The sequence below is a fragment of the Alexandromys fortis genome, unplaced genomic scaffold, assembly GCF_014885135.2.
Source record: "Alexandromys fortis isolate MF-2015 unplaced genomic scaffold, M_Fortis_MF-2015_v1.1 scaffold_46, whole genome shotgun sequence".
Taxonomy (NCBI): domain Eukaryota; kingdom Metazoa; phylum Chordata; class Mammalia; order Rodentia; family Cricetidae; genus Alexandromys; species Alexandromys fortis.
This window is the reverse complement of record NW_026067919.1, coordinates 272,142-296,866: the sequence shown is the minus strand read 5'-3', so window position 1 is coordinate 296,866 and position 24,725 is coordinate 272,142. Positions and strand designations below refer to the sequence as shown.

The window sequence follows — 24,725 nt, the reverse complement described above, 5'->3', positions numbered from 1 at the left end:
TGTATATCTGGACAAAGGGACAGGGGGGGCTGATTGATCTTCTGTGGTCATTACTTCCTTTATGGATACAGTCTGTCTGGAGGAATACTACGTTTTAGCTCTGAATATTTTTCTGATGCCCCTCGTAGCAGCTGCTGATGTTGTGGGCGTTTGAGGATAAGCCGCAGTCCTCTCATGGGGAGGGTGGCCTCTGTATTTAGAACCTAACATGTTAGATTATGTTGACTGTGTATTTCTCAAGAGATCTGCGTCACTTTGGGAAGCCAAATATGCTTTTTATATTTGTGACTTGGTGCCTACTCCCCGAGTCCAGATCTAGGGTAGTAGTATAAATTCAGTGTGATTGCCTATCAAATATAAAACGGTATTGGATCTTGGCAGTTATTAACAAGATAAAAGGAAAGCCTTTTTGCTGTTGGGGAAAGGAATTTAGGTAAGATGGCATGGTCCCGGGCCTGACGGTATTTATAGCCCACAGGAAGGGGACTATACAGCAGGTGCACTGGACAGCTGATGGGGACATAGCCCTGTGAGCACTGGAGTTCTTAGAAGGTGGAAACAGGAGCATGGAGATGTGTTCCGAATCCTGATGCGGACTGGCAAATGCAGCAGTGGGTTCCGAGGCTGGGGAAGTCGGGGCTGGGGGCTGGTCAGCATGCTTACACCACGTAGAATGATAACATGTGTTCCTCTCTCTCTCTCTCTCTCTCTCTCTCTCTCTCTCTCTCTATCTCTATCTCTTTCTTTCTCCCTCTCTCTCCCTCTCTCTCTTTCTCTCCCTCTCTCTCTCTCCCTCTTCCCCCCCCCCTCTGGATTTTTCAAGACAAGGTTTTTCTGTATAGCTTGGAGCCTATCCTAGAATTCACTCTGTAGACCAAGCTGGTCTCTAACTTCACAGAGATCCTCCTGCCTCTGTCTCCCAAGTGCTGTGATTAAAGTCCTGTACCACCCCCACTTAGCACATGTGTCCATATTAAGGTGTTTGGCAAGTAAGTCCTTGAAGGACCACAGCCCTCTGCATTTGGAGCTGACCTGAGAACCTGAAGATGGCCCTTTAGTCCCAAATGCCACATTTTAATGTTGACTGAGATTTCTGTCCTGCCCGGTCCTGCAGTCATTCAGTCCCAAAGAAACACACAGAGGCCTACATTAATTATAAACTGGTTGGCCTGTTAGCTCAGGCTTTTTATTAATTAATTCTTACATCTTACAGACAGACAATTTTCTTGCCCTACCCTCGCATTGCAGACAAGATAGTCGCATTGCAGACAAGATAGGACTGTTACTGAACCTTTTCACATCAAGGGCTGCACCCTGAAGTCATTACCATTTTCCATCACAGCCTCCTCTGCCTATGCCATGCCGGGGAGGCTGTTCACACTGGAAGGATGGCACTCTGGGGAAGATGTCACACTAGTGAGACTGGTCCCCTGAGGAGGGTGTCACAGTGGGGAGAGTGTTTTGCGCTGGTGAGGGTGTCACACTAGAGTGGATATTCGCATGTCGACACGTGGGGTCACTGGTTTGGAAGCATTTGTGATTTCAGCCTTCCAGAACTGGATATGCAAGCTGTGACCAGTATTAGGCGAGGACAGCTACCATCCTAAGTGTTCAATGACTGGTTTCCTGGATTCTCTACCAGGTATAATGAACCACATGGGCTCGGGGGAAGAGAGACTTTCTTTTGAAAGAAAAAATACCATTTAACAAACAACAACATGGGCTGGATGGTACTACAGAGTCTAAGGCCAGAGGAGGATTGTGAGTTCAAGGTCAGCAAGATCTGTGGATCAAAGCCTGTGCCTGCGAAGGTGGCTTTGTCTTCTGGAGCAAAGGTGCCCTATTAGCATCACTCTCTGATGGACAGGGTAGCGTTGTCATAGAGAAGACAGGGTCTCTGCATCCTTCTCCTTCCTCCCTGTGCAAGTTACAATACATACTTATGAGGGTCTCTTTCTAACTAAGTCAGTCCCAAAGGAAGCCAAAGTCACAGCCCTAGAGGATCTTTGAATGCCTAGTGTTGAAATAATAGGAGCGGCAGGGCTGCGTCCCCAGCACCCGGGCCACCTGCTAGCTTATGCCCGAAATAACAACACACAAACTGTATTCATTTAAACACTGCTTGGTCCATTTCTATCTAGCCTCTTTTAGGCTAATTCTCGCACCTGGACTAGCCCATTTCTAATAATGTGTGTAAGCAACCCAAGGTGCACTTACCGGGAAGATTCTAGCCTATGTCCATCCTGGGTCGGAGCTTCCTGGGAGAGCAGAGCCTGGCGTCTCTGCTCCAGAGAGCAGAGCTGTCGAGTCTGAGCTCACTTCCTCTTCCTCCCAGCATCCTGTTCTGTTTACTCCTCCCACCTATGTTTTAACCTATCAGGGCCAAGGAGTTTCTTTATTGCTTAACCAATGAAATCAACAGATTGATATATGACACTCCCACATCAGCCTAGGAAGGAAATGTTTCAGGAGGCTGCCACCAGTGCTGCGAGTCACACTATCCCTGACACTGGCACATTGAACAGGCTCTTTTCCGCGTGACTTCATGCCAATGCTCCCACAAGCTGAGCACTTTCTACCCGGGTATTCACCAAACATTATTTGAGAGTATGTGTGTATTGTCATTGGTCCCCACTACACCTGACATGTTTGAGGGCAAATCTGATACCCTAAGAGCTGAAACATCGCCGGCTTTTCCCGGACACCTCCAAGCCACTACTCAGACCCCTGCCCCTTATTATGTTACCAAATTCTATTCATGCTTCCCCCTCAACCTAGCATGCTCTACATTTTGTTGATTGCAATTTGGCTCAAATGTCCCTTCTTTGGGGGCCATGTCTCTGGTCAGTCCCTCCTTCCTCTTGCTGATTGGGCAAAAGTCTATATATATCCCACATTCTGCTCCCGTGTGTGTGTTCTCAGGATGTAGCCACACAGTAATCTTATGTTTAGGTCGGGGATGTTTGCATCTTCCCTCAGCCATGCATCTAGAGATGATGCAGACTGTTAGTTCAGACGAAGAAATTGGGAAAGGGGTTGGTGCTCATCATAGAACAGCAAAACAGCATCTGCGTCACTGGCGGCTAGTGTCAGGTAGAAAACAAACCGATGGGAGTCATGGTGAGGGTTGTTTCCTTTCCTGTTAAACATCCTGTTCCTCAACTTGCATTTGTTGCGTATACAGCTTCCTAACAACCAAGGGCAGTTTTCAGCTTAACAGTGCACATATCAGAGTTTCCGGGGTCAGATTTGGTCAAAGGTTTATCTTCCAAAAGTTTTCCTAGAACACAACCTAGCAGCTCACACACAATCCTCTTGCCTTCTGTGGTGCATCTCGGTTGAGCTGTAACGAGGACCATGATGACCCAGCAAACCTAAAGTATGTCTTCCGTGTCCGAAATCTTATGAGAAAAGTTGTTCTCTCCCCAAGTCCAGATGTGACTCTCTAGGGAACAGAGTGCCTTCGTCACTAGTACCTCAGGGTAGTGCAGAACTAACCCTGCCTGTCACTGGGTCCCCCGAATACTGAAGGAAAAACTGTGTGAATGAGCGGTTTCACTTAACCGACACACAGCTTTCTTGGCCTCTATGTTTAATTTGCAGAGAATTATTTTCCCCACCACAAACAATATTTGCAGCTGCCCGGTACCCATGCTATCTATAGTCATTTCTCAGTTTTCTTGGGATGTTTCCAGGACACACTGCAGAGTCTAAGATCTAATGGTGTCCCAGTCCTTATGTAGCCAAGGTGCCATAGCTGTGTGATCTATTAATACATACACATGAACCACTTAAATTAAATCATTTCTAGAATATTTAGAATGCATGCTACAATGTAAGTGCTATACAATGCCATGTCATATTATATAAGAAAAACATGACAAGAAAAATAGTCTACGCATGTTCGGTACAGATACTCTGCTCCAACTTCTTTTCTTCTTGGGGTTGTTTGTAACTGGTATCATGAAGATTGACAATAGCAAGGCAGGCCTGCTATGCATGGCTCTGCCCTCTCTACACTCTGCTTGAAGGTACTTCTCCTCTACATAGGCACTTCTGCACTCACACACATGCACACACACACACACACATATGCACATGCGTGCACACACAGTGGGGGAGAGAGAGAGAGAAAGAGTTTTAAATCTGGCACTTGCATATGAGAGAGAACATGGCATTTGTCTTCCTGAGTCTGGTTTATTTCACTAGTCATAAAGATCTTCAGTTCCATCCATTTTCCTGAAAAGGCTGTGATTTCATTTTTCTTTATGGTTAAATAGAATTCCACTGTGTATGTGTGCCATCTACTCCTTATCCGTTCATTGCCCGATGGCTGCCTCAGCTGGTTCCATTTTGTGGCTATTGCGAATGGTGCAGCAATGAACATGGTTGTGCCTGTGTCTCTGTGGTGTGCGGTGGAAGAGCTTTTCCCTTGCCCTCACTTCCTAACGCATTGCCCTGTCCATTGCTCACCCTTTCTCCTGTTCTGGGGTTCTCCCCAAGATTTGACATGACCAGATAGTAGACTGGCTCATTTTGTTCCCCATAGCCATCCACCAGCAAGAGTCTAGGCAGGCTGGACAGCCTTTTATCCCAGCGCACGGAAGGCAGAGTCAAGTGGAGCTCTGTGAGTTTGAGGCCAGCCTGGTCCACTGAGCAAGTTCCAGGACAGGCTCTAAAGCTACAGAGAAATCCTGTCTCGAAAAACAAACAACGAGTCTAGGTAGGCTGAGCTCCTCGTTTTTGGCAATTGGTCCCCAGCCTGGATCGCTGTGGATCTCCAGAGAATGCTACTCATGGTCAGTTTTGTCACGGTGAGTGTGGGGTGCAGATGCCCCTGTGTGTGCACAGCAGCCATATCTTGGATGTGCTCTTTTTTGTTCCAGCCTAAAAGGTCTGGTCCTGACTTTGCACTCATGCTGAGGACCCCACGCTGTGAGTGGCAGTCACAGAAAGTCCTTTGTCACTGCCTGTTTGCTTTGCTCTACACTTCTCTTTGCAGACTCCAGGGAGTCTCTATCTGGGGCCTCAGCAGATCTCAGTCTGCTGGAAAGGGGAAGCCACAGTCCCCTGCTGCCTGTGACTGTGGGTTTGGTTGTGACAGGAAGGGCAAAGGAAAGAACTGTGAAGCTGGCGCTGGGATGTCTGGGGTGTTGTTTCTTGGGATACTTTTCTGTCTTGCTTTGGCCCCTTGGCATAAACATTCCCGGGAGGAGAAACTTAGATCTCTGTTAATGACAGGCATTTAAGTATGTGATTCCAAGTGAGGGCGAGAACGGCTAAAATGGCATGCTTCCTCTGCAGTGACTGTCCCCCGAGGCTCAGGATCAGTGGGACAGACAGAGGACTTGTGTGGTCTCAGCAGGATTCAGCCCTTTAATAGATTGACAACCTGAGCTGGTCTCTTCCTAGCGAAGAACTGCTTTGCTCACGCTGGAAGGCAAGTCAGCGACAGCGCTGAGCAACAGTGTGTGTGCCGAGAGCCACATGGCACGGGCTTATTTCTGCTGTGTGATCTTCTGACATGTTTTTTTTTAGGCCAGGGAGTGGTTAATACATAGCATGCAAGGGCAGCCAAGCCGAGAAGAAAAATTTCTTGCTGCATTTGTGTGATTAGACCCCGATCTTTCGAAAAGGAGAAAGTTCTGGCAGTCATTTAGGAACAGTATGCTGCTGTGGAAACAGAGGCGTCCATGTTCAAGTCCTACTTGTGTAGGCCAAGGATTGTGGGGCTTCTGGGATGCTCAGATTTAGCTTCTACATGTGTAACTTTTGAGTAGCAGCTCCTACATGGAGCTGTTGGAAAATTAAATAGCAGAATGTATGAGAATCACTTAGCAGGGCATGGGGCAGCCCTGAAGGGATGAGGTTAGCAATGAGGCAGGTGTTGCGCTGCTGTTGGGACAAGCTGTACTTAATGCTGTGACTAAGGCCAGAAGTCTAGGTCACACACCAGACTAGCGGTTTAAGAAGCAAGTCTACCAGTCCGCAGAAGGAGACCTTACGTGTGAGTGTCTACCAGAAGGCTAAAATGTTTCCAATCTTTGCTTTTTAAAAGTAAGGGCAAGGAATGGTCAAGGATTCTGGTAGTGATTCTTATAGGTAGCCCTTTTTCCATTGTCCTTGCTGAATACACACACACTCACACACACTCTCTCTCTCTCACGCACACACACATATATACACATACTCACACACATATACACATACACACAACACTCATACAAATACACACACACTCACACTCTCTCTCACACATACATACACTCACACACATACACACATATACACACACTCACACACATATACACATACACACAACACTCATACAAATACACACACTCACACTCTCTCTCTCACATACACACACACACTCACACACACATATACACATACACACAACACTCATACAAATACACACACTCACACATACACTTACACACTCACACTTATACACACACACAACACTCACACACACATACACACACTTTCACTCTAGTTCCCTGCCATGTCCTCACTGTCTGCATCAGCACCCGACATACCGAAATAACTAAAACGTGGTTCCAAAATCAGAGTCTCATCCATATTCATTCCTAGGACTGGGAGAAAGGAAACACGGGGGCCTAAATTAGGATCGGCTAGCACTCTCTGCTCTACTATTCCCATAGACGTGCCTGTTTCCCAGGCTCCGGCCATGGCCAGTCATTTTCTGGGCTGAGGTCAAACTATCCAATTGCACACTCCACAGGACAACATGGGTACCTGGAATCCCACACATTTAATCTTGTCCGGCCCATCCCTTCCCAAGGTGAGAGTTGTCACAGGCCCTGCCCAGAGTCCTTTACTCTGGCTGCACCACACAATCCCTTCTTGATTCAGAACTTCCTCAGTCTGGTCTGGAGCTTCCTGCCTCCAGTGACCTCTGCCCCCAGCCATCTCTTCTCCAGGAACAGATGGACTCGTCCGTTACTGTGAGCGCCAGACACAACCCAGTGAACTTAAAACTCAAAGTCTCCTTGGCAAGACTCCCCAGCCTGCAGGGCAACCCTGAGCTATAGGCCTATATGTAGCCTGATGTCCAATCCCTGCCCATGGCATGATGTCCATCCGTCCAGGTTGCTCCTGACATCTCTATAAGCAAGTACCTTCCAAGCTCTCCCAGAAGGGACTCCCATGGCCTCTACAAAAAATCTCTTACAGCTCTGTGGTAGATTTAGATGGCCTTTTCTCTCATAAATGCGGGTAGGTGGTTTACTGACTGCCTCTACAGGCTTACTGAAGAAAGCCATGTTTCCAAATGCTGTCTCATTTGTTTCATGAGCTGATTTTTTAAAATATTTTCTCCTTAATTTTTAGAATAATCTTAGGAAGTACCAGCTTTCCATATAGTTTTTTTTCTGGTTTTAGTTTTTATTTTAGTGTTTGTGGAAGGGGGGGGTACAGGGGATGTAGTGTATGTGCGTGTGTGATATGTGTGTTTGGTATATATAGCGTGTATGTGCTATGTATGTGTGGTATGTGTGTGGTGTGGGGGGTGTGGGCTGTAGTGTAGATGTGTGTGTGGTATGTGTAGTGTGTTTGTGTGGTGTGTATTGTGTGTGTGTAGTGTGTGGGTGTGTGAGGGGTGCGGAGTGTAGTATATATGTGTGTGGTATGTGTAGTATGTATGTGTGGTGTGTATTGTGGTGTGTGGTATATGTGTATGTGTGCGTGCAGTGTGTGTGTGTCCACTGAAGGCATGGAGAGGTCTTTCGTCATCTAAATGAAGCACGCAGTAGGAGCACCCACACATCCACACATAGATTATTCTTCTCATGGCTCAGATTTCAAAGTGTGCACAAGATTCTCCACATTAGTATGCTAGATGGGGCATTAATGTTCCAGATGTTAGCAAACATCTGGAAAACCAGGGGCCACTTTTCCATCCCTCAGATGACTTACGGATGCAGGTCACATGGGCCTTCTAGACAGCTTACGTGGTTGACTATTATAAGTGTGTTCATTCCTGACGTGAGGACGACCACCACCATCCCCCCAACTGTCTAAAGACCCACCAGTGAGTGTTTCATATGTGCAAGGACAGACAGGGCAGCAACAACTGTGGGGCTCAACTCATGCTGTGAATGTACAGTGTGAAGTGGCCCCTAAACTCTGCTCCCCACATTGGAGCAAGGTAAAAGACCGTGTGTAGGGTTGCACTCCTTCAATCCCAGCACTTAGAAGGCAGAGGTAGAGGCAGGTGGATCTCTGGGAGCTTGTGCCCAGCCTGATCTACATAGCAAGTTCCAGGACGGCCAGAGCGACCCAGAGAGACCCTGATCAAAAATAATTAAGTAAGTAAATAAATAAAGAATATAGAAACAAGGCGAGCAGTGGGTGACACTTGGTTCAGAGTCAGAAGGCTAAGCCAGTCTCTTCCTCCATTCCACTGTCCTGTTAAGGCCATGGCCTCAGCCTCCATGCCTCAGGACAGCTCTTCCAAGCACAAGGTCAGAGATGCAAAATTCTCCCTGAAGTAGCCAGAGGAATAGAGAGCAAAGGACCCCCAGCCAGCGAGGAAAGGTTGTGAAAACCCTGTAATCCCTCAGTTTCACATGTGTGGTGCCTGCTCTTACACAGCACGGCACACTAGAATGTTCTCTTTGCCCTCTGAGCCCAGGCTGGGGTGGGCAGGATAATCGGTTGGTTGCTTTGAGCTTGTTTGCTTTGCCTTCCGGGGAATGAAAGCACACATTGCATTAAGTGCAAGAGGAAGCCCTTCCCATGACCCTGTAGCCCCAGGCTCCTCTCTTTACTCTTTCTCTGAGACAGCGTCTCACTGTATCGTCCTGGCTGGCCTTAAACCTTTGATTCTCCTGCTGAAGCTTCTGCTGTGACTTGAGAAGACAGGCACTTGTCACCGAGCCTGTCTTCTTTGCCCTTGTATGTAGGGTCAAACTGAAAATGATTCCTAGAGTTCACATGTCACTGAAAGAGAGACTCACTGTGGTAAACCATAGCCTTGCAAACACGGCCACTGGAAGAACAACCCCAACAGCTGCTGAGATGGAGGAAGGAGGGGAGTGGAACGATGTTTACGTGCAAAGTTAGGGGCTCCATTGCTAAAAGTCACATGGGGAAGGGTGTGTTTGGAATTGTCTCCATGGTATCGTTAGTATAAAGTAATTCGAGAAGCATTTGGCCTCTGGACATGGTAGTATACAGGGCTCTCCTCTGTCGCTTGGAGTAGCTTTAGGAAGTTGGTCCAGGCCATAAGGACCTTGCTAAACTTTTGTAATGCTATATCCAGATTGGTTCCCCTGTATTTGACTAACTATCTTCAGAATTCTGACAGTGCCCTCTGCCTGCTCCCTGGCATAGTGGACACCCAGTTGGCAATTGCGGGGGTGTGGAGTCACCTGTGCAAGTCCTTATACAAGTGCAACTATGTGGCGTGCTTGGGGATAGGTGGAGTTGCTGAAATCAAGGTCCTAAGGAATGAAAATGCTTCACTATACAGGCGCTTAAGGTGTTCTGGCCTTGGGCTGGTTCAATAGCACCTGCAAACCACAGGGAAAGAAAGCCCAGCCTCTGACTGACCAGAATTCACCTTTCTCTGTATGTCTGGGTTCCTACCGGTGTATGTGTGGCACATGCTTTATTAGAGGACAGGCAGCCTCCGCCTTCCAGGACAGCGTGCACTGGAGGAAGCACTCTGGCACAGCTCAGCCCACCTTCACACAGGGACCGTCCTCCTGAGGTGCCTGCACACCGACCACTCAATCCTTAAGTTCTGGGAGAAGTAGTCTCAGCAGTTAGTGATGCAGGCAGGTCCCTGCCTTCAGGTCCTTGGAGTTCATTTACGCAAACAATCCAGAAAACAGTCTTTAGATTCGGATTAAACCATACTTCTGTGTTCTCCTCTCGAGCATCTCAGTACAGCAGTTACTGGACGGCTTCAGACCAGCTGTGACCCGTTATCCGTGCAGTTAGCAAGGAACGGAGGGGTCAGATTGTGCAGATTTCAGACTGTAATTTCAAGCGTAGCTTCCTTTGCTAAACTGAATATGGAAAAAGTCTTTGCAAACAAGACGCACCATTGGTGGCCTTTTCTCTTGTTGGTGACAAGATTTCAGGAAAGCCCGGTTTTCCTCTTCCTGGGTCCACGTGGGGCCTGCAGCTCTCTCGGCGTTTCCTGCATTCAATTTTTATCGTGTGTATGAAAATCAATATTCCAGATACATGCACAAGTGCACACATTAAAACGAACACGGCTTCATTTATTTCCATGATTAGACATTCAGATAAAAGTGCTCGGGTGTCTGTTTTCATATTCATAGGTCGGGTCTGTACATCAGAGGGATTTGTAGAAGTGACACTTTCATTACATCCATTTCATTTCAATATGATAGTGGATCGTAAATATGTTACTTCCGTGCCACCAAATCTGATTTGTAGCACTTGGCCCCTCGGCAGGAGAATGCCTGGTGTTTATGAAGCACCTTTACTCTAAGAAGCGCTTTGCAAACATGGGGCCAAGTCCTATCACACGTGCATCAATCACCCTCCTGGCCACTGGCGGGGCAGGAGCACTCAATGACTCCTCTGCAGACCACTAGGTGATGGCAAGGCTGTTAATTTTAGGAGGCAACAGCTCAGATGAACTCTGTCCACATACATGCCCCCCCCAGAGGGATGGAACCCCATATTTAGTCACCCATCCTTCTTGCCATTCACTGTGAGTTGGGCTGTATTAAGCTTCGGGAATACCGAGGCAGTAAAATAAAGCCTGGTGTTTCCTATAGTCCCCAGAGCAGCGGGGCAGAGAGCAGGCTTTGATACAAGCTGACCATAGATGTCCCTATATGCCTACCTACTGTCTTCGCAGGGGCAGACTGGTGGGAAGCGGCTTGTCAGGCCCCATAGTCGCCGCCCGTGAAGGGGTAGCTGTGTGCAACAGCCAGGTACTTTGTGGGAGAGAAAAGTTTGAGGCTGTCGCAAATCATAGGTCCACACCTTAGGCTCCCAGAGAAAGGGATCATGGACTCTCTGCCCATCACCCTCACTGCTCCTCAGTGAGGACCTCATAGTGAGCATCATCACCTGTGAGGACCCTCACACAGCGTCTGGCACCCAGAGTTCTCAGTTCTTCCCAGAACTTCGTAATCACTTTGTGTGGCAGTCATCACACAGCACACAGCACGGAAGACCCACGGTCTGTGTGGAGTTCAGAACCAGCCAGGTCACCCAGCAAGATGCAGGGCCGCCACTGTATCCGTATCTTCTGCATCCTCCCAGGTTGCCGTGAGACATGGAGGATGCTGTCAGGTTACGCTAAGCAGTCCAGGGTTCAGGTTGCAGTAGATATGATAACAGGGCCGCTGCTTCTGGGAGGTTTCATCTCTCTAGTATCCAGAAGAGCTCCATTCAGAGGCAGAGGCCTTGGGGAAACAACACATTGCTTTCTGGGAGCAGCTACTCTAGAGAAGGCCCCGGGGCCTGCTTGGTTCCTTGGCAGTCTCCCCCTTTTCTTCTTTTCTGTGTATTCCGTGGAAATCTAGCTCTACTGTTTTCAAGAAGGGGGTTCTCAATCCCTAGAAAGGGAAAGATGAGGGGCTGCTGGCCCAGTTCCTGTGGGATTTTATGAGTTTAAGATACTGGTTGCCCCTCGCTAGAACTGCCCTGCTGTGTGTTTGAGGGTCAAAGGTGACAACTGGCCTCTAGTTCTGGTCAGGGTTGTGAGTAACAATCTGTTCAGAGAAACTCTCTCCAAAAGGCACATAGTGTAGGGTCAGTTGTGCAAAGGTGTATCCTTCAGTGTGCCATGTTCATGGAATTATCAGCTCTGAACCACTATGAAGTCCAGATACCTTCCCATCTTCAAGGAGAAACCCTACAATCACAATTCCTTCCCCAATCTCCCTCCCTCCAACCCAACCCTTCCCAACCATTGCTGTCTGTCTATGGATATTGCATACAAATGGGACATGGTGTGGTGGTTTGAAAGAAAACGGCCCTCAAAGGGAGTGATATTATTAGGAGGTGTGTCTTTGTTGGAATGGGTGTGGTCTTGTTGAAGGAAGTGTGTCATCGTGGAGGCAGGCTTTGAGGTCTCCTATATGCTCAAGATACCGCCGAGTATCTCAGAGCACTTCCTGTTGCCTTTGGATCAAGATGTAGAATTCTCTAGTACCATGTCTGCCTGCACACCACCACCACCGTATTCCCAGCTGCCGTGCTCCCTGCCCTGATGATAATGGGCCAGTCCTCTGGAACTGGAAGCTGCCAGCACAAGTGAATGTTTTCCTTTATAAGAGTTGCCATGGTCATGGTGTCTCCTCACAGCAATAGAAACCCTAGCTAAGACAGAAGTTGGTACCAGGGACCGGGATATGGTTGTGATAGACCTGACCATGTTTTGTTTGAAGGAATGTGAACCTTGAGACTGTGGATTAGAAAAGCAATTCAATGCTTTAAGCCCTTCTTATGGGGCCATCCTAGTTGGAACATGGCAGACAGAGGTGCTGAGTGTGATCTGAGCTGTGGGCGCCTGAACCAAGAGGTTTCTAAGGAGAAGAATTTTAGTACATTACCTAGAAATCATTCTTGTGATGTTTTGGTGAAGAATGTGACTGTTTTTTACCCTTGTCTGAAAAGTCTGCCTGGGGCTAAAGTGAAGAGTTTTGGATTCATTCCCTTGGCAGAGGAACTCCCAAAACAGGCTAGTATAGACTATTGTGTGGTTACCAGTGTTAACTCCAAGGAAGATTTATAATAAAAAGGAGAAAGCTGAGCAAGGAAAAATATTTGAGGGGTAAAGGAACACCAGGAAGTGGAATGGAGCTAAATCCTACCTTCCAGGAGATAAACTGGTTTAGAAATGGAATAAAGGGAGTGGTGACCTCAGGGCAAGATCCAAGGTGTGAAAAGAAAGAGCTGGGGAGGTGGCTCACACCTTTAATCCCAGCACTCCTGAGGCAGAAGCTGGCAGGTCTCTTGAGTTTGAGACCAGTCTGGTCCACAGAGGAAACTCCAGAAGAGCCAAGCTTGGGTAGAGAAGCTGGGCATCAGAAAAAGAAACCTGGTGAAGATTTGAAAGATCTGTGAGTTCAAGACCAACCTGGTCTACAGATCCAGTCTCAGGACAGCCAAGCTTAGGCAGTTGGTGAAGATGAAAGGGAAGGAGGGGGCCGTGTTCCAGCCCCAGTGAGCAGCAGAACCTGGCAGCTTTGGACCCATGGTTCTGGGGTTAAGGACAGAAAAAAAGGGGCTATGGAATTTGCCCCCATGCCTAAAGAAAGCAACTGAGGCCAGACATGTGTCAGGGGTGTCCCCAATTGGAAGCCTAGAGAGGCCATTGCATGAACCTGTGAAGTTAGAGCCTGGACTGCTTTGAAGACCACAAGATGCTAGAGATGCCAGAGACCCAGGGTGCCTGCCACAGAAAACTGCTAACGGGGAGAAACCAGCCCAAAAGAAAGAAGTGTGTTACAGCCAACAAAGCTGGAAGGAGTTGGAGATCGGAAGTTTGATGTCAGACATGGGGATGCAGAGTTTGGAGTTTGCCTCATTGGTTTTCAATCTTGCTTTTTGTCCAGTATTTTTCCAGTATGCTCCCTTCCCTATGTTTTGGAATGGTAATGTATATCCTGTGCCATTATACATTGGAATTATATCATCTGCTTTTTTATTTTGATCTTACAAGTAATTACAGCTAAGAGATTGAATGAATTTCAGAAGAGACTTTGAACTTTAGACTTCTAAATAACTCTGAAACTGTTATAGACGACAGGAACTTTTGAAGTTGGACTGAAGGCAATTTTACATTGTGACTAAAAGCCTTTGGGGGATAGAGAGAGGACTGTGGTGGTTTCAAAGAAAAAGGCCCCCCAAAGGGGCACTATTAGGAGATGTGACCTTGTTGGAGGAAGTGTGTCCCTGTGGAGGCAGGCCTTCAGGCCTCATGTATGTTCAAGATGCTGCTAAGTATCTGAGAACACTTCCTGTTGTCTGTTGATGAAGACATTGAATTCTCTAGCATTATGCCTGCCTGCACGAGGCCACACTCCCAGCTGCCATCCCTACCATGATTATAACGGGTCAAACCTCTGGAACGGTAAGCTGCCATGGTCATGGTGTCTCTTCACAGCAATAGAAACCCTAAGACACAAGGCCTTCAGCAGCTGGCGTCTCCTCTCAGCACAGTTCTCAGAGTTCATCCACAGTGTGAACTGCGTCAATATTTCATTTCCTTCAATAACCAAGCAAAATTCTGCAGTATGATGGGCCATTTGGCTTATTGCTGTCCACAGATGGGCAAGTGGACTGTTCTGCCCCAAGGCTGTTAGGGTTGGTGTTAGGAATGAATGGTGGGATTCGTGGTTGCATTTGTCATACATATTGCTGTAAAGTTAGTTCTCTGTGGTGTGCGGCAGGAAAAGAGCTGCTGGGGCCATGTGGGACCTGGAGGGACTATCAAAGTTCTTTCAGGGTGGTTTGGGAAAGACTCTTGTTGCTTAGGTTTGACCCTTGTGTTGGCTAAAGCGGAGGTGCGTCAGAGGAGAGAGCTAACGTCTCATACAAGAGCCTGAAACATCTACATGCAAGCCTTCAGGATACAGTATCCTCTCCCTGGCAGAACAGCATTCCTTGAAAGAGCCTAGGGGCCACCATCCTGCCACTCTGGGCTGCCCACCTCATTGTGTGCTGCTTCTGCTGTGTTGTGTCTACACACACACACACTTTACAACATGAGGCCTTTCACCCCATCTCCACATCTCCAAAGATGGTCTGTCTAGTCACAGAGCTGCAAGGGAATCCCACAAAGCCCTGCTCGGGCCTCTGTTTCTCCATCCTCCAGGCACTGAGAAGGGAGAGAACTTAGCCTATCTGCCACCTTGAAAGGGGATTAGGTGAATTCTGTGGTCAGACCTCCAGGTTCAGGTATCGAGACACCCACGGAGTGCTCCTTTTCCCAGAAGTGCTCCCTCCTGGCCCTGTGAGCTGCTTACACCGACAATGACTTCTCTGTGCCATTGATGGCTCTCACTTCCTTCCCCTCCTCCCCCTCCCCATCCTGTCTCCCCTGCAATGAACCCCCTCCCCATCTGCTGTCCACACAGAGCCTGAGCACTCTCCTGGTATGGATGCTGCGTGTCCTGATGACCTATGTGCCCTTAGGGAGGCAGCCAAGCCAAATCCTCTTATGCCGATCAGATTATACCCTGGATCATCTTGTATCACACATGCCCAGGTCACGCTGGCATCGTACACGTCTAGGTAGCCTGGGTTCTGACACCCCAGGGAACGTGGACTCCCTGGAGGGGTCATGTGATCTGATATCATTTGTCTGCCTCCCTGGGTTTTGGGTTCCTTCCAGGAGCTAGAGTTTGGCAGTGCGCTCATTTACAGCCATGGAGAGAGCTGGCCCTGGGAGGGAGGAGGCTGCCCCATAGCTCTGAGTCATGAAGCCTGCTGTATGCCACGTCCTGCTGGGCCAGGATGTGCAGGGCCAAGTGGCACCTCTCTGCTGAGGTCTAGCCAGCCACAGTGACTGGGAACTGGGTCTCTGAATGAATGGTAGCATGGGTACAGTTGTTTTGGTGGAGGATTTTGTACTGTTTTAAATAGCATTATAAATATGGGATATTGCTTGGTTCAAATGGGAAGTCTAAGCCTAATGCAGAAAGGGACACAGACCACAGCCTTATCACCCTCTTCTTAGGTACCAATTAGTTGATCTGAAAAAACAAAAAGTAAAGAAATGAGACTGTTCAGACAGGCCACACCTCACCATGAAGCAACCTCGCTGAGGGACCTGTCTCCTGGGTAATGACCTGTCAGCCAGGGTTCCTTTGATGCAATAAAGCAAGTTTTAGGGTGGGTTGCTTTATTGTCCAGGTAATAATCACTGAGGGGCATCATAGCAGGAGATTAATCAGGACAGGAACCTGGAAGCAGGAACTGAAGCAGAGCTCACAGAGGGATGCCGCTTACTGGCTTGCTCTGCACAGCTTGCTCAACCTGCTTTCTTATAACACCCAGGACGGCTCGCCAGGGGTGAACTGGGCCCCACCATGCCAGTCACTCATCAAAATATGCCCCATAAGCTTGCTTACAGGCAATCTGACGGAGGCGTTTTCTCGGTTGAGTTTCTTCTTCCCAGATAACTCTAGCTTGTGACAAGTTGACGCAAACAAACAAATCACCAGCTGGCCAGGACAGGATTCTTGCAGTTTGGTCACTCGGGACACCCTAGGACCTTTCCCACAAATGGCATGCAGCCTGCATTGGAACTTCTTACGAGTCAGGCTTACACAGACTGTGCACACTGTGTGTGCACACTGGGCACCGAGAGAGGCAGGCGTGGTTCTGCCAGAAGTGGCCGGGTTCCCGGCAGAGAGCAACTCCCTCCTCTCCTGATGCCCCTATTCCAAGTGTCAGGGCTGGGAGCGGGGGCTTCTTGCTCAGGTGCGTGACCTAGCCCTCCCTGACCTCTCATCTCCCTTTTCCAGCCGTCAGGAATGACAGGAACAAGAAAAAGAAGGAGCCTTCAAAGCAGGAATGCACTGAGAGCTATGAGATGACCGCGGAGCTGGACGACCTCACAGAGAAGATCCGTAAAGCCCACCAAGAAACCTTCCCCTCACTCTGCCAGCTGGGTAAATACACCACGGTAAGTGCCACCTGCCCAGGATGCCAGGGGCATGGGCACAGGCCCTTGGGCACCCACATAGTTTCCTGTGCTTGGCAAGGATGCTTGGCCCGTCTAGCCCTGGGTCTGCCTGGCAGCCAGGCAGGACACCTGGTGGTTCTCTCTCCCACCTGTAGCATCAGGACAGGGGCTAAGGCGGTTCTTCAGCACGAGTACCTACCGTGTGATGTGATGGGTTGCATGGTGATCACAGGCAGCACAAATTAGTTGTGTTTGTGTCCCTTCTTGGGGATTCCGGTCTACTCAAGTCAGAAATTTAGCATTTAGGTTGCGGCAGACATATTACCTGGAGAGGTTCTGGGGTTCATCTTTTTAATATCAATTCAGCTATAGATTCCAGGCAGGATTATGGGGCCGTCAACTCTCTGAGTCGCGGTCTGGCTTCTAGGAGGGGTGTGCATCATCCCAAGAAAGCCTGGAAGGGTACGGGGGTACGGGACAGGGCGATCTGGGCCCCGTGAATAGGTGGTCCCATGTGTTCCACTCTTCGGCGAGAAGTGAGAAGTGACTTTTACTAAGGTTACAAATCAAGAAAAGGGCGGAGAGAGGGGTAAGAATTGGTGGGAAACTTCGGTTGGAGGATGCTCCAGGTAGGCTCATGGGACTTTGAATTTTCCAAGGCAGGTCAGCCTTTATTGTGTTCCGTAATGGACACTCCCAGTTTGTGGCACACACTGGGCACTCAGGAGACGCTTGAGGAATGAGTGCAGAGATGAAACTAGAGTGCCATTCTGCCCTCTTTCAATGGTCTGTATTGTTGCCTAGTAAATGTGCTTAAGGATTCCCCAGCCCTAGTTTGGTAAAAGCCATGCCGGGAAAATAAAAGCATGAGACTCCTAAGGATAAAAAGAAACCATGATAACTTCACAAAGGAACAGGGACAGTAAGGAGAGGAACTTTGAGACCACATTTGAGGGGTACATGGTGTCCTGGGCTTGGATGCCAGCGTTCTTCGGCAAGGTCCAGCCCCGGCTACCTCATAGTGGGCATTCCCGACTCACTCCAGCTTCCTTTCCTGTAATATTGGCTCTCCTTCCAGACAAGTGCCTCATCCAAATCTTAGTTTTAAAGACTGGAGGCTGTCCATGTAGCTTCCTGGACCCCTTCCCATGCACCCAGCTTTGGGGCCAACCTGCTGTGTTAGTTTCATGTTGCAGGGTCAAAATGTCCAACAGAAGCAACTCAGGAGAGGAAATACTTATTTTGATTCATAGTTGCAGGACATGTGACATGGTAGAGAAGTGTGGGGGTACTCACTTACTACAGGTGAGGTGGAGAGGGAGTGGGGGTACTCACTCACAGCAGAGGAGGATGTGGTTGACGTGACCAAGAAGCCAAAGTTACAGCAAGGAACAGTGACTGGATAAGACTTTCATAGTTTAGCCACTAGTGGCCTTGACCCTGCTACCACTATACCTCATCAATGAATTTTTTCCACTGTCTCCAGAGACAGCATTATCTGCCTGGGACCAAGTAATCAAACATGATCCTACGGGGAACATTTCAAATTTAAGCCATAATTGAGGCCCAAACTCTCTGTGGGGGACCTTTTCAGTAGAAAGGGAGAGAAAGAAATAGAAGTTTCTCAGAGGCCAGCCCCTCCCTGCTGGGCAGCGGGACAGTCTTCAGGATAGTGTATCCATGGCCGCTGTCCCTCGCTGCTCCAGGCACCTCTGACTACTCCTTTCTTCTTGCCATCTCTGCACAGATCTGGCTTTCTTTCCAGCTTACGGGACTTCCAATCCTTTCTGGAAGCAGGTGGGGATGCCCATAAATAACAGGGGCCACAGCACGCATCCTCTGCACGCTCCCAGTTCCAAGCCCAGCCTTTGGTAAAAGCTTTTTATAGGGAGGCAGTTGCTTCAAAGGCAAGCAACTTCCTGCCCCTTTCCTGGGGCAGCACACATGTCAGGCACCTTCGGCATAAGTAGGCAGGGAGGAATCAGACAGCAGACAACCATCTGGACGGGTCTTTCTCAGGGGCTCTTAATTCCCAAGTTATCGTTAGTCCAGTAGGGATCCATTGGCAGGTTCCAGGGAGAAGAAGCGAGAATGGATGAGGGAAGGACACACACCCACTGCCCTCTGCCCCAGACCTGAGCAGGACGCCCACCAGCAGGCTCTCAGCTGTCTCTGATGCTCAGGTCACATGTGCAGCGTCCCATGAGCCTGGGCTCCTCATCTCTATGGTCATTTCCGTGGTATAGACGTCCCGTGTAGATAGATGGTTCAGAAAGAAAAAGGTCTCAGAGAGTCTCACACAGTTTCACGCGGAGTGGAGGGTTGTGCCCTGGATCCTGCGAATGGCTTAACTGCTTGGGTGGTAGAAAAGTAAGATGGCGATGGTGACCCCAGGTTCCCGGCACAGTTGCTTTCTCGCTGCAGTTCATTTTCTAACGGGGACTGGTGGGGCGGAAGCTGTCCCAGAAGAGGTTTGTTAACTCGAACCATGAAGATTCGAGGTTCTTTACTGCTCAGGACGGACAGAGTCACGTCTGGAATGATTCTGCCGCAGACAGAAACTCACCCAACAGGCTCTGGGAAGAAGTAGGGCAGCAGTTAAGTGTGAGCGGTTAATCCCCGGCACCTGCAGGCGCGGTTTGCTTCTTTTGCTTTTTCCTTAAAGGGAATCTCATGTGTGGTTGGCTAGGGAAAAAGAACCTAGAACTCAGGGAGGCTGACTTATAGGACAGATGTACCAGGTTGGGGTAAGACACTTTGGGGAGTCATGAGAGCAGAGTTCTGACCCCCTCTGTTACCTCAAAGTTCAGTTCCCTGTACTAGTCACGCCTGCCTGCCTGCCTGCCTGCCATGTTCCCATGACGCCTGCCATGTTCCCGCCCCACCTGACATGTTCCAGCTGGATGTATTCAGTTCTTACCTGATATTGGTCTTGGGGAGCTATCTTAGTAAGGTTTCACTAGCTGGGTAATGTGAGGCAACATTTTGCCTCCCATGCCGGGGGAGTGGAAGTCCACACCCCAGGTGTGAGCAGGGCCATGGCCTCTGACAGCCCCAGGCTGTGCTCCCCACAGCTTCTGCCTTTGGTCTCTACCTGTTTTTGATTTAGAAATCATGACTTCCTCCGTCTAGCTTCCCACGATCAACGTCTCCACTGGCAAACATGCCTAGCTGTTATGTGCCAAAGGACACGGGGGCCTCAGTGTCTAGGGTCGCATTTATTGGCCAGAAAGATGCTGGTCTCACTAACGGCATCCTCAGCATGGTGGTGCTGGGACTTTGTAGCTGTCTCACGAGAGCGTCCGACCAGGAAGGAAACTGCAAAGGTAATGAGAAGTTGAGTGACCTTAAGTTCTCACCAGGGAATGAAAAGAGATGAAGGACCAAGAAAAGCATGGCTGCCACAGCCCGCCTGCCTAGGTGAGCACCATCCTCTCTGCTTGCCCAGGGAGCCTATACAGGCCACTGCCATTCTCCGGGCTGTAGCCTCCTCGTCAGCCCAATAGAGGCATAATTGTACCTACGTCATGGAGTGTGGTGGCTGGAATGCAGAGCAGAGAAGACAGGACGGCCCCATGCCTGAGCAGTCTAAGGAATGGGCTACCTTAAGAGCACGTATGTGCATAATGTCTGCATCATGGAACCCATCAGTCGAACACAGAAGACGGAGCAATCTCACAAACAGGACTTGAAGGACAACCGGCCTCTTGGGGAGACAAACAACTCCAGACCTCAGAAGCTCGGCTTCTCGGGAGAGGCTCTCAGCGTTCCCCGAGAACTTTAACTCAATTCTTCTGAGACTTTTTTGTGGCCGACACCCCAAATGCTAGCCCTGCCCTCGGGAGACAGAGCAGGGATGATGGCCAGACTGGTCTGCACTGTGAGACCTTGACTCTGTGAACCAGGGTTGGGGATACGGTTTGGCGGGAGACTCCTAGCCTGGCATGCACATGGCCCTGGGTTTCGTCCACAGCTCCACGAAGAAAGAGAAAAAAGAAGAGATTTTTTTTTTTCATTCCTTAGCTTAAAAATTCTCAAATAAACCACTGACCTGTGCAGAAGCTGCCAGTCAGCCACACGTGGGGTTTTAGGCATGGTGGATCTTGCCTCTACTGGTGAGGTTTTTTTTTTTTTTTTTTTCTGAAAGAGGTGTCAGCTAGAGGAGCAACAGGGAGTCCTCAACAACAGAAGGGCTGTGTCTTGGCAGAGGATTTCATTTAACTGGATTGACAGCGCTGGGCTTTTCCCAAGAAGGCCCTAGGGGGCCGCAGGACACAGCATTCTTGGAAACTTTAGTTCTTCCTCGGAAGTCCAGGGGACTTCCCAAGCAGGCAACATGTCCTACCCACAGTGAGGCCTGGCTCAGACCCAGTGTCCTTCCCCTCCCCCCATCACCTCTTCTTCCTCTTCATCCCCCACCTGCTTCTGAGCATCTTTCCCCCACCCCTCTCTGTGGCCGCTTTCATCACCAGCCCCGGCTCCCCACCTTCCGCAGCTAGAAGATAATGTCGGAGCCGTTTCAAGCCTCACGCCCATGAATCCAGCAGCCAGGATAATAAAACACGGGGTTATTTTGTGTTTTATTAACTGCCTTTTTGCCTTCAGTTTGCATAATCGTGAGCTGGATTGACAGGCCGTTACCCGGTAGCTCGCTGTTTTAATAGAAGGAGCCATAGGCGCCTTCCCCTCCCCCTCTCACACGATGGAGCAGCTCAACCAAGGCTGATGAAGATTTCCTTCACACCAGCTGCATCCAGCAATGCCGTTTTTTTCCAGATGGATACTCCATTGTGAAGTGATTTCCCACCACGCTCGCCTCTGCCCCTCTCTTCCGTGGCATCTTTCTGTGAACTGCATAAACTGCCTATTAAATTTAATTACCGCCCAAATGGCCACATGTCTCGATCCTGCCCACACACACCCCTGAGTGTAATGTGTTCCACAAAGATCCTCGAGGAAGATGTAAAATTAATCTGGAAGATGCATGCTTGTTTCTGCGGGGACACTGTGGAAACCACAATGGCCACCACCATTCTGAAGCCTTCTCCGGACTCCCGTCTCCAAACTCTTCCTCTGCATTCCACTGATGGTGGAAGCAAAGCCGGCTTCATTAACTTCTGTGGGCTGATCTGACCCAAACAGGGCACTGAGGCTACTGGTTTGCAATACAGAATTGCATTCACAGAGATGGGGACTTTTGTCGAGAGAGCCACACGCCGGGCCTAGGGAATCTAGCCTCTCCTTGCATGGTTCAGTGTGTCTTGGAAGATGTCTAGGTTTCTTTCAAGAGAAATGGCCTCCTGGTGTCTCTTCCACAGCATGACAGTTGTTCTGTGACATCTCAGACAAACAAAGGCTTATGAGACCGTCACTCAACTTTCCTGGGCTCCCCTAAGTGCTCACTGAGTCACCTGCACTTGTAGGCAGTGGCAAGCCAAGCAAACGAGCCAAGGGAGGGGTGTAGATGAGGAAGGGACCCACAGACTTAGAGGTGAGCTCTAGAATCAGGACAGGATACGGAGGAGAGAAAGCTAACAGGTGAGCAGTCTTCACAGAAAAAGGATGTTAAGTTGGTCAAGGGCTCGAGGGAGTGCATGACGCAGGAATGAGAGGCAGCTATCTCAGAGGAGAAACTGCCAGTACAAAGGCCTGAGACTCGTCCATGCCCGACCTTCAGGTAAAGCAAAGAGACCTGGAAAGCGGCTAGAGCTGAGAGAGTTGGGGGAGAGAGTGAGCAGGGGCCAGATACCCTCTCATCACCAGAGATCTGGTCTTCAAGCCTCGGGGACATGAGGAAAATAATGCCAGAGAAGAGGGAGGAAATTGTGTGCGAGAAATCACGGCAGATGAAGGAGGTGGTCAGAGGGATGCAGCCTGGGTAGGAGTCGGGCAACATTTAGGTATCTGGACATTTGACTCATGTATGCTATCCCTGAGACTGTGGCTCTGGGAACCTCATCAGTCCCTACCTCTGAGTTGTGGCCTCATTAACTGTTCTGTGATGCCTTTGGCCCTTGTTTTTCCCACAAGACATTTCAATGCATCATGGATGCTGCATGGCACAATGAAGCCGACAGTCTCCGCCAACCACCATGTGTCCCTGCAAAGGGGCCTCTGACTACCGCAGGCCACCTTCTGGTCCCTCACACCCCCTGCCACAGTAGTTAGTATTCTGGTTTTCCTGTTGTCCCTGCTGACTGCCACCACCCTGCCCTTCAGGGCTTCCGTGTGACTAGAAATGACTACCTGTCACTTCAGTATGGCTAGTATGACTACAGTGTCACCATAAGGTGGGCCTCTTAGACACCTGAACTGCTCAGACTCTATGCCTTCTCGTGCCAGTAGACTCTCCTTATTTGCTTAAAGTGGAATTTAGAGAGGGTTCACACCTCCGCCGATAAAAGTCTCTTCTTATCTGAGTTAAGCTTCTGGAGTGTAAGTTACAGGATATGATGCCTCGTCCTCTCAAAAGGCGTGTGCCGATGTGCCGCAGGCCATTGCCAACACTGGAAAAATCCCTCCTGCATCCGCGACACCGCTTGCCACTCACAGTCCCCAGAAGGCACCGCCCCATCCTCCGTCAGTGAAGCACTGCCTTTTCTGTGATGCCATGGGATGACCTAGTCTTGCGCATCTGCCTTCCTCCTTTTAGTCAATGCTCAGGGCTGCTACAGATGGTTATCCACCCCCTTCTACTGATGGCCCCTCCCACTCACCATATAGCCATTACTGTGCATTGGAACAAGAGTCAGTGTTGGTTCCCTTTCCATAGCTGTTCCTGTGCAATGTCTTGGGTGGCTCCCTGGCTTCGCACGGTATCTGGAACTCATGGTGCCCTTGTGGTGTATACCATCTTCCTACCCTCCTACGAGTCGATCCAGAGGCTTCATCTGACTCAAGTTTGACTTCAGGCAGACTAAAGCCTGGTGGTGTGTTTTCCCACATGACCCCCACGTGGCTGTAGTAAGCCTTGATGATCGATGTGTACAGGCACCAATCAGCTCCTGGGATAGAGACAGCAAGAGGTCTGTCTCTCCTTTACCAGGAGTGGGTGGCTGCACAGAGAAGCTTGCCCTCATTTGCTCCCTGGGTGTCTCGTGACTGGTGTGAAAGTCTCTGAACATCAGAGGATGCTCAGAGAAAGCAAGTGTGAGCCACTCGCGCGAAGCATCCCACTCCTCTCCTACCTCCTGGTGGCATGTCGTCATTCACTCTCCTCATCCCTTCCCTCTTCTCCCTCCCTCTTAGAATTCCAGTGCTGACCACCGGGTCCGACTGGACTTGGGCCTCTGGGACAAATTCAGTGAGCTGGCCACCAAGTGCATTATTAAAATTGTGGAGTTCGCCAAGCGTCTGCCGGGCTTCACCGGCCTGACCATCGCTGACCAGATCACCCTGCTCAAGGCTGCCTGCTTGGACATCTTGGTAGGATCCTTTCTGAGTGGGAGCAAGGGGAAGAGGGCAGGAAAAGAAGGAGGCAGTTGGAGGCTTCCAGAAGTTTCTGAGGAGACTACTTCCCAGTCTCACTTCCTGGATCTGGAGAGCTCCTCCCATGTGTTGGAATGTCCCAGGGATTTGACAGGCTTTCCTTGTACTTCTCTCCATTGTGACAGTCCCAAACCCCACCACACCATGTGATCATGGAGTGGCTCCTTGCTGGCCTGCAGTGATGGCTTGCCCCCTGGCTTTCCAGTCCAGGCCCAATCATTACAAAAAGCACCTCCCTTCCCCTGTTCATGAGACCTCCTCACCCTGCCCTGGAGGCCCACAGGACATTTGTAACCTCCCCAGAATAGAGTCCCGCAGGTGATGGAGACTGTCGGGATTGCCTGGCTAAGCTGCACAGCAGACCTGGCCTAGCCTACAGCATGACTTTGCAAGGCTACTGCCTGTGGTCCAGAGAAACCTTTGTCTTTACTGCAGTTACTAAACCAGAGACCAGGCAACTGCAAACCCTCTGCTCTCACAGGTCTGGAGGCCTGGAGCCCAAGATCAGCCAGCCAGTGCTGCTGGATTCTTAGGTCACAGGCCCTCTAAAATACCATAGTAGACATGCCCTGAAGTGTATGTG

At 49.5% G+C, this 24,725-nt stretch overlaps 1 protein-coding gene across 5 annotated transcripts in view; it reads left to right on the top strand.

Moving 5' to 3' along the window:
* The window catches only part of Rarb (retinoic acid receptor beta), a 629,041-nt gene that overhangs the window by 599,656 nt on the left and 4,660 nt on the right, over positions 1-24,725 (top strand). For all 5 annotated transcript variants that reach the window (XM_050140562.1, XM_050140563.1, XM_050140565.1 and 2 more), the window contains 2 exons: positions 16,494-16,654; positions 23,903-24,079. In XM_050140562.1, the coding sequence (XP_049996519.1) occupies positions 16,494-16,654; positions 23,903-24,079 (338 nt within the window). The remainder of the gene's footprint in view (positions 1-16,493; positions 16,655-23,902; positions 24,080-24,725) is intronic.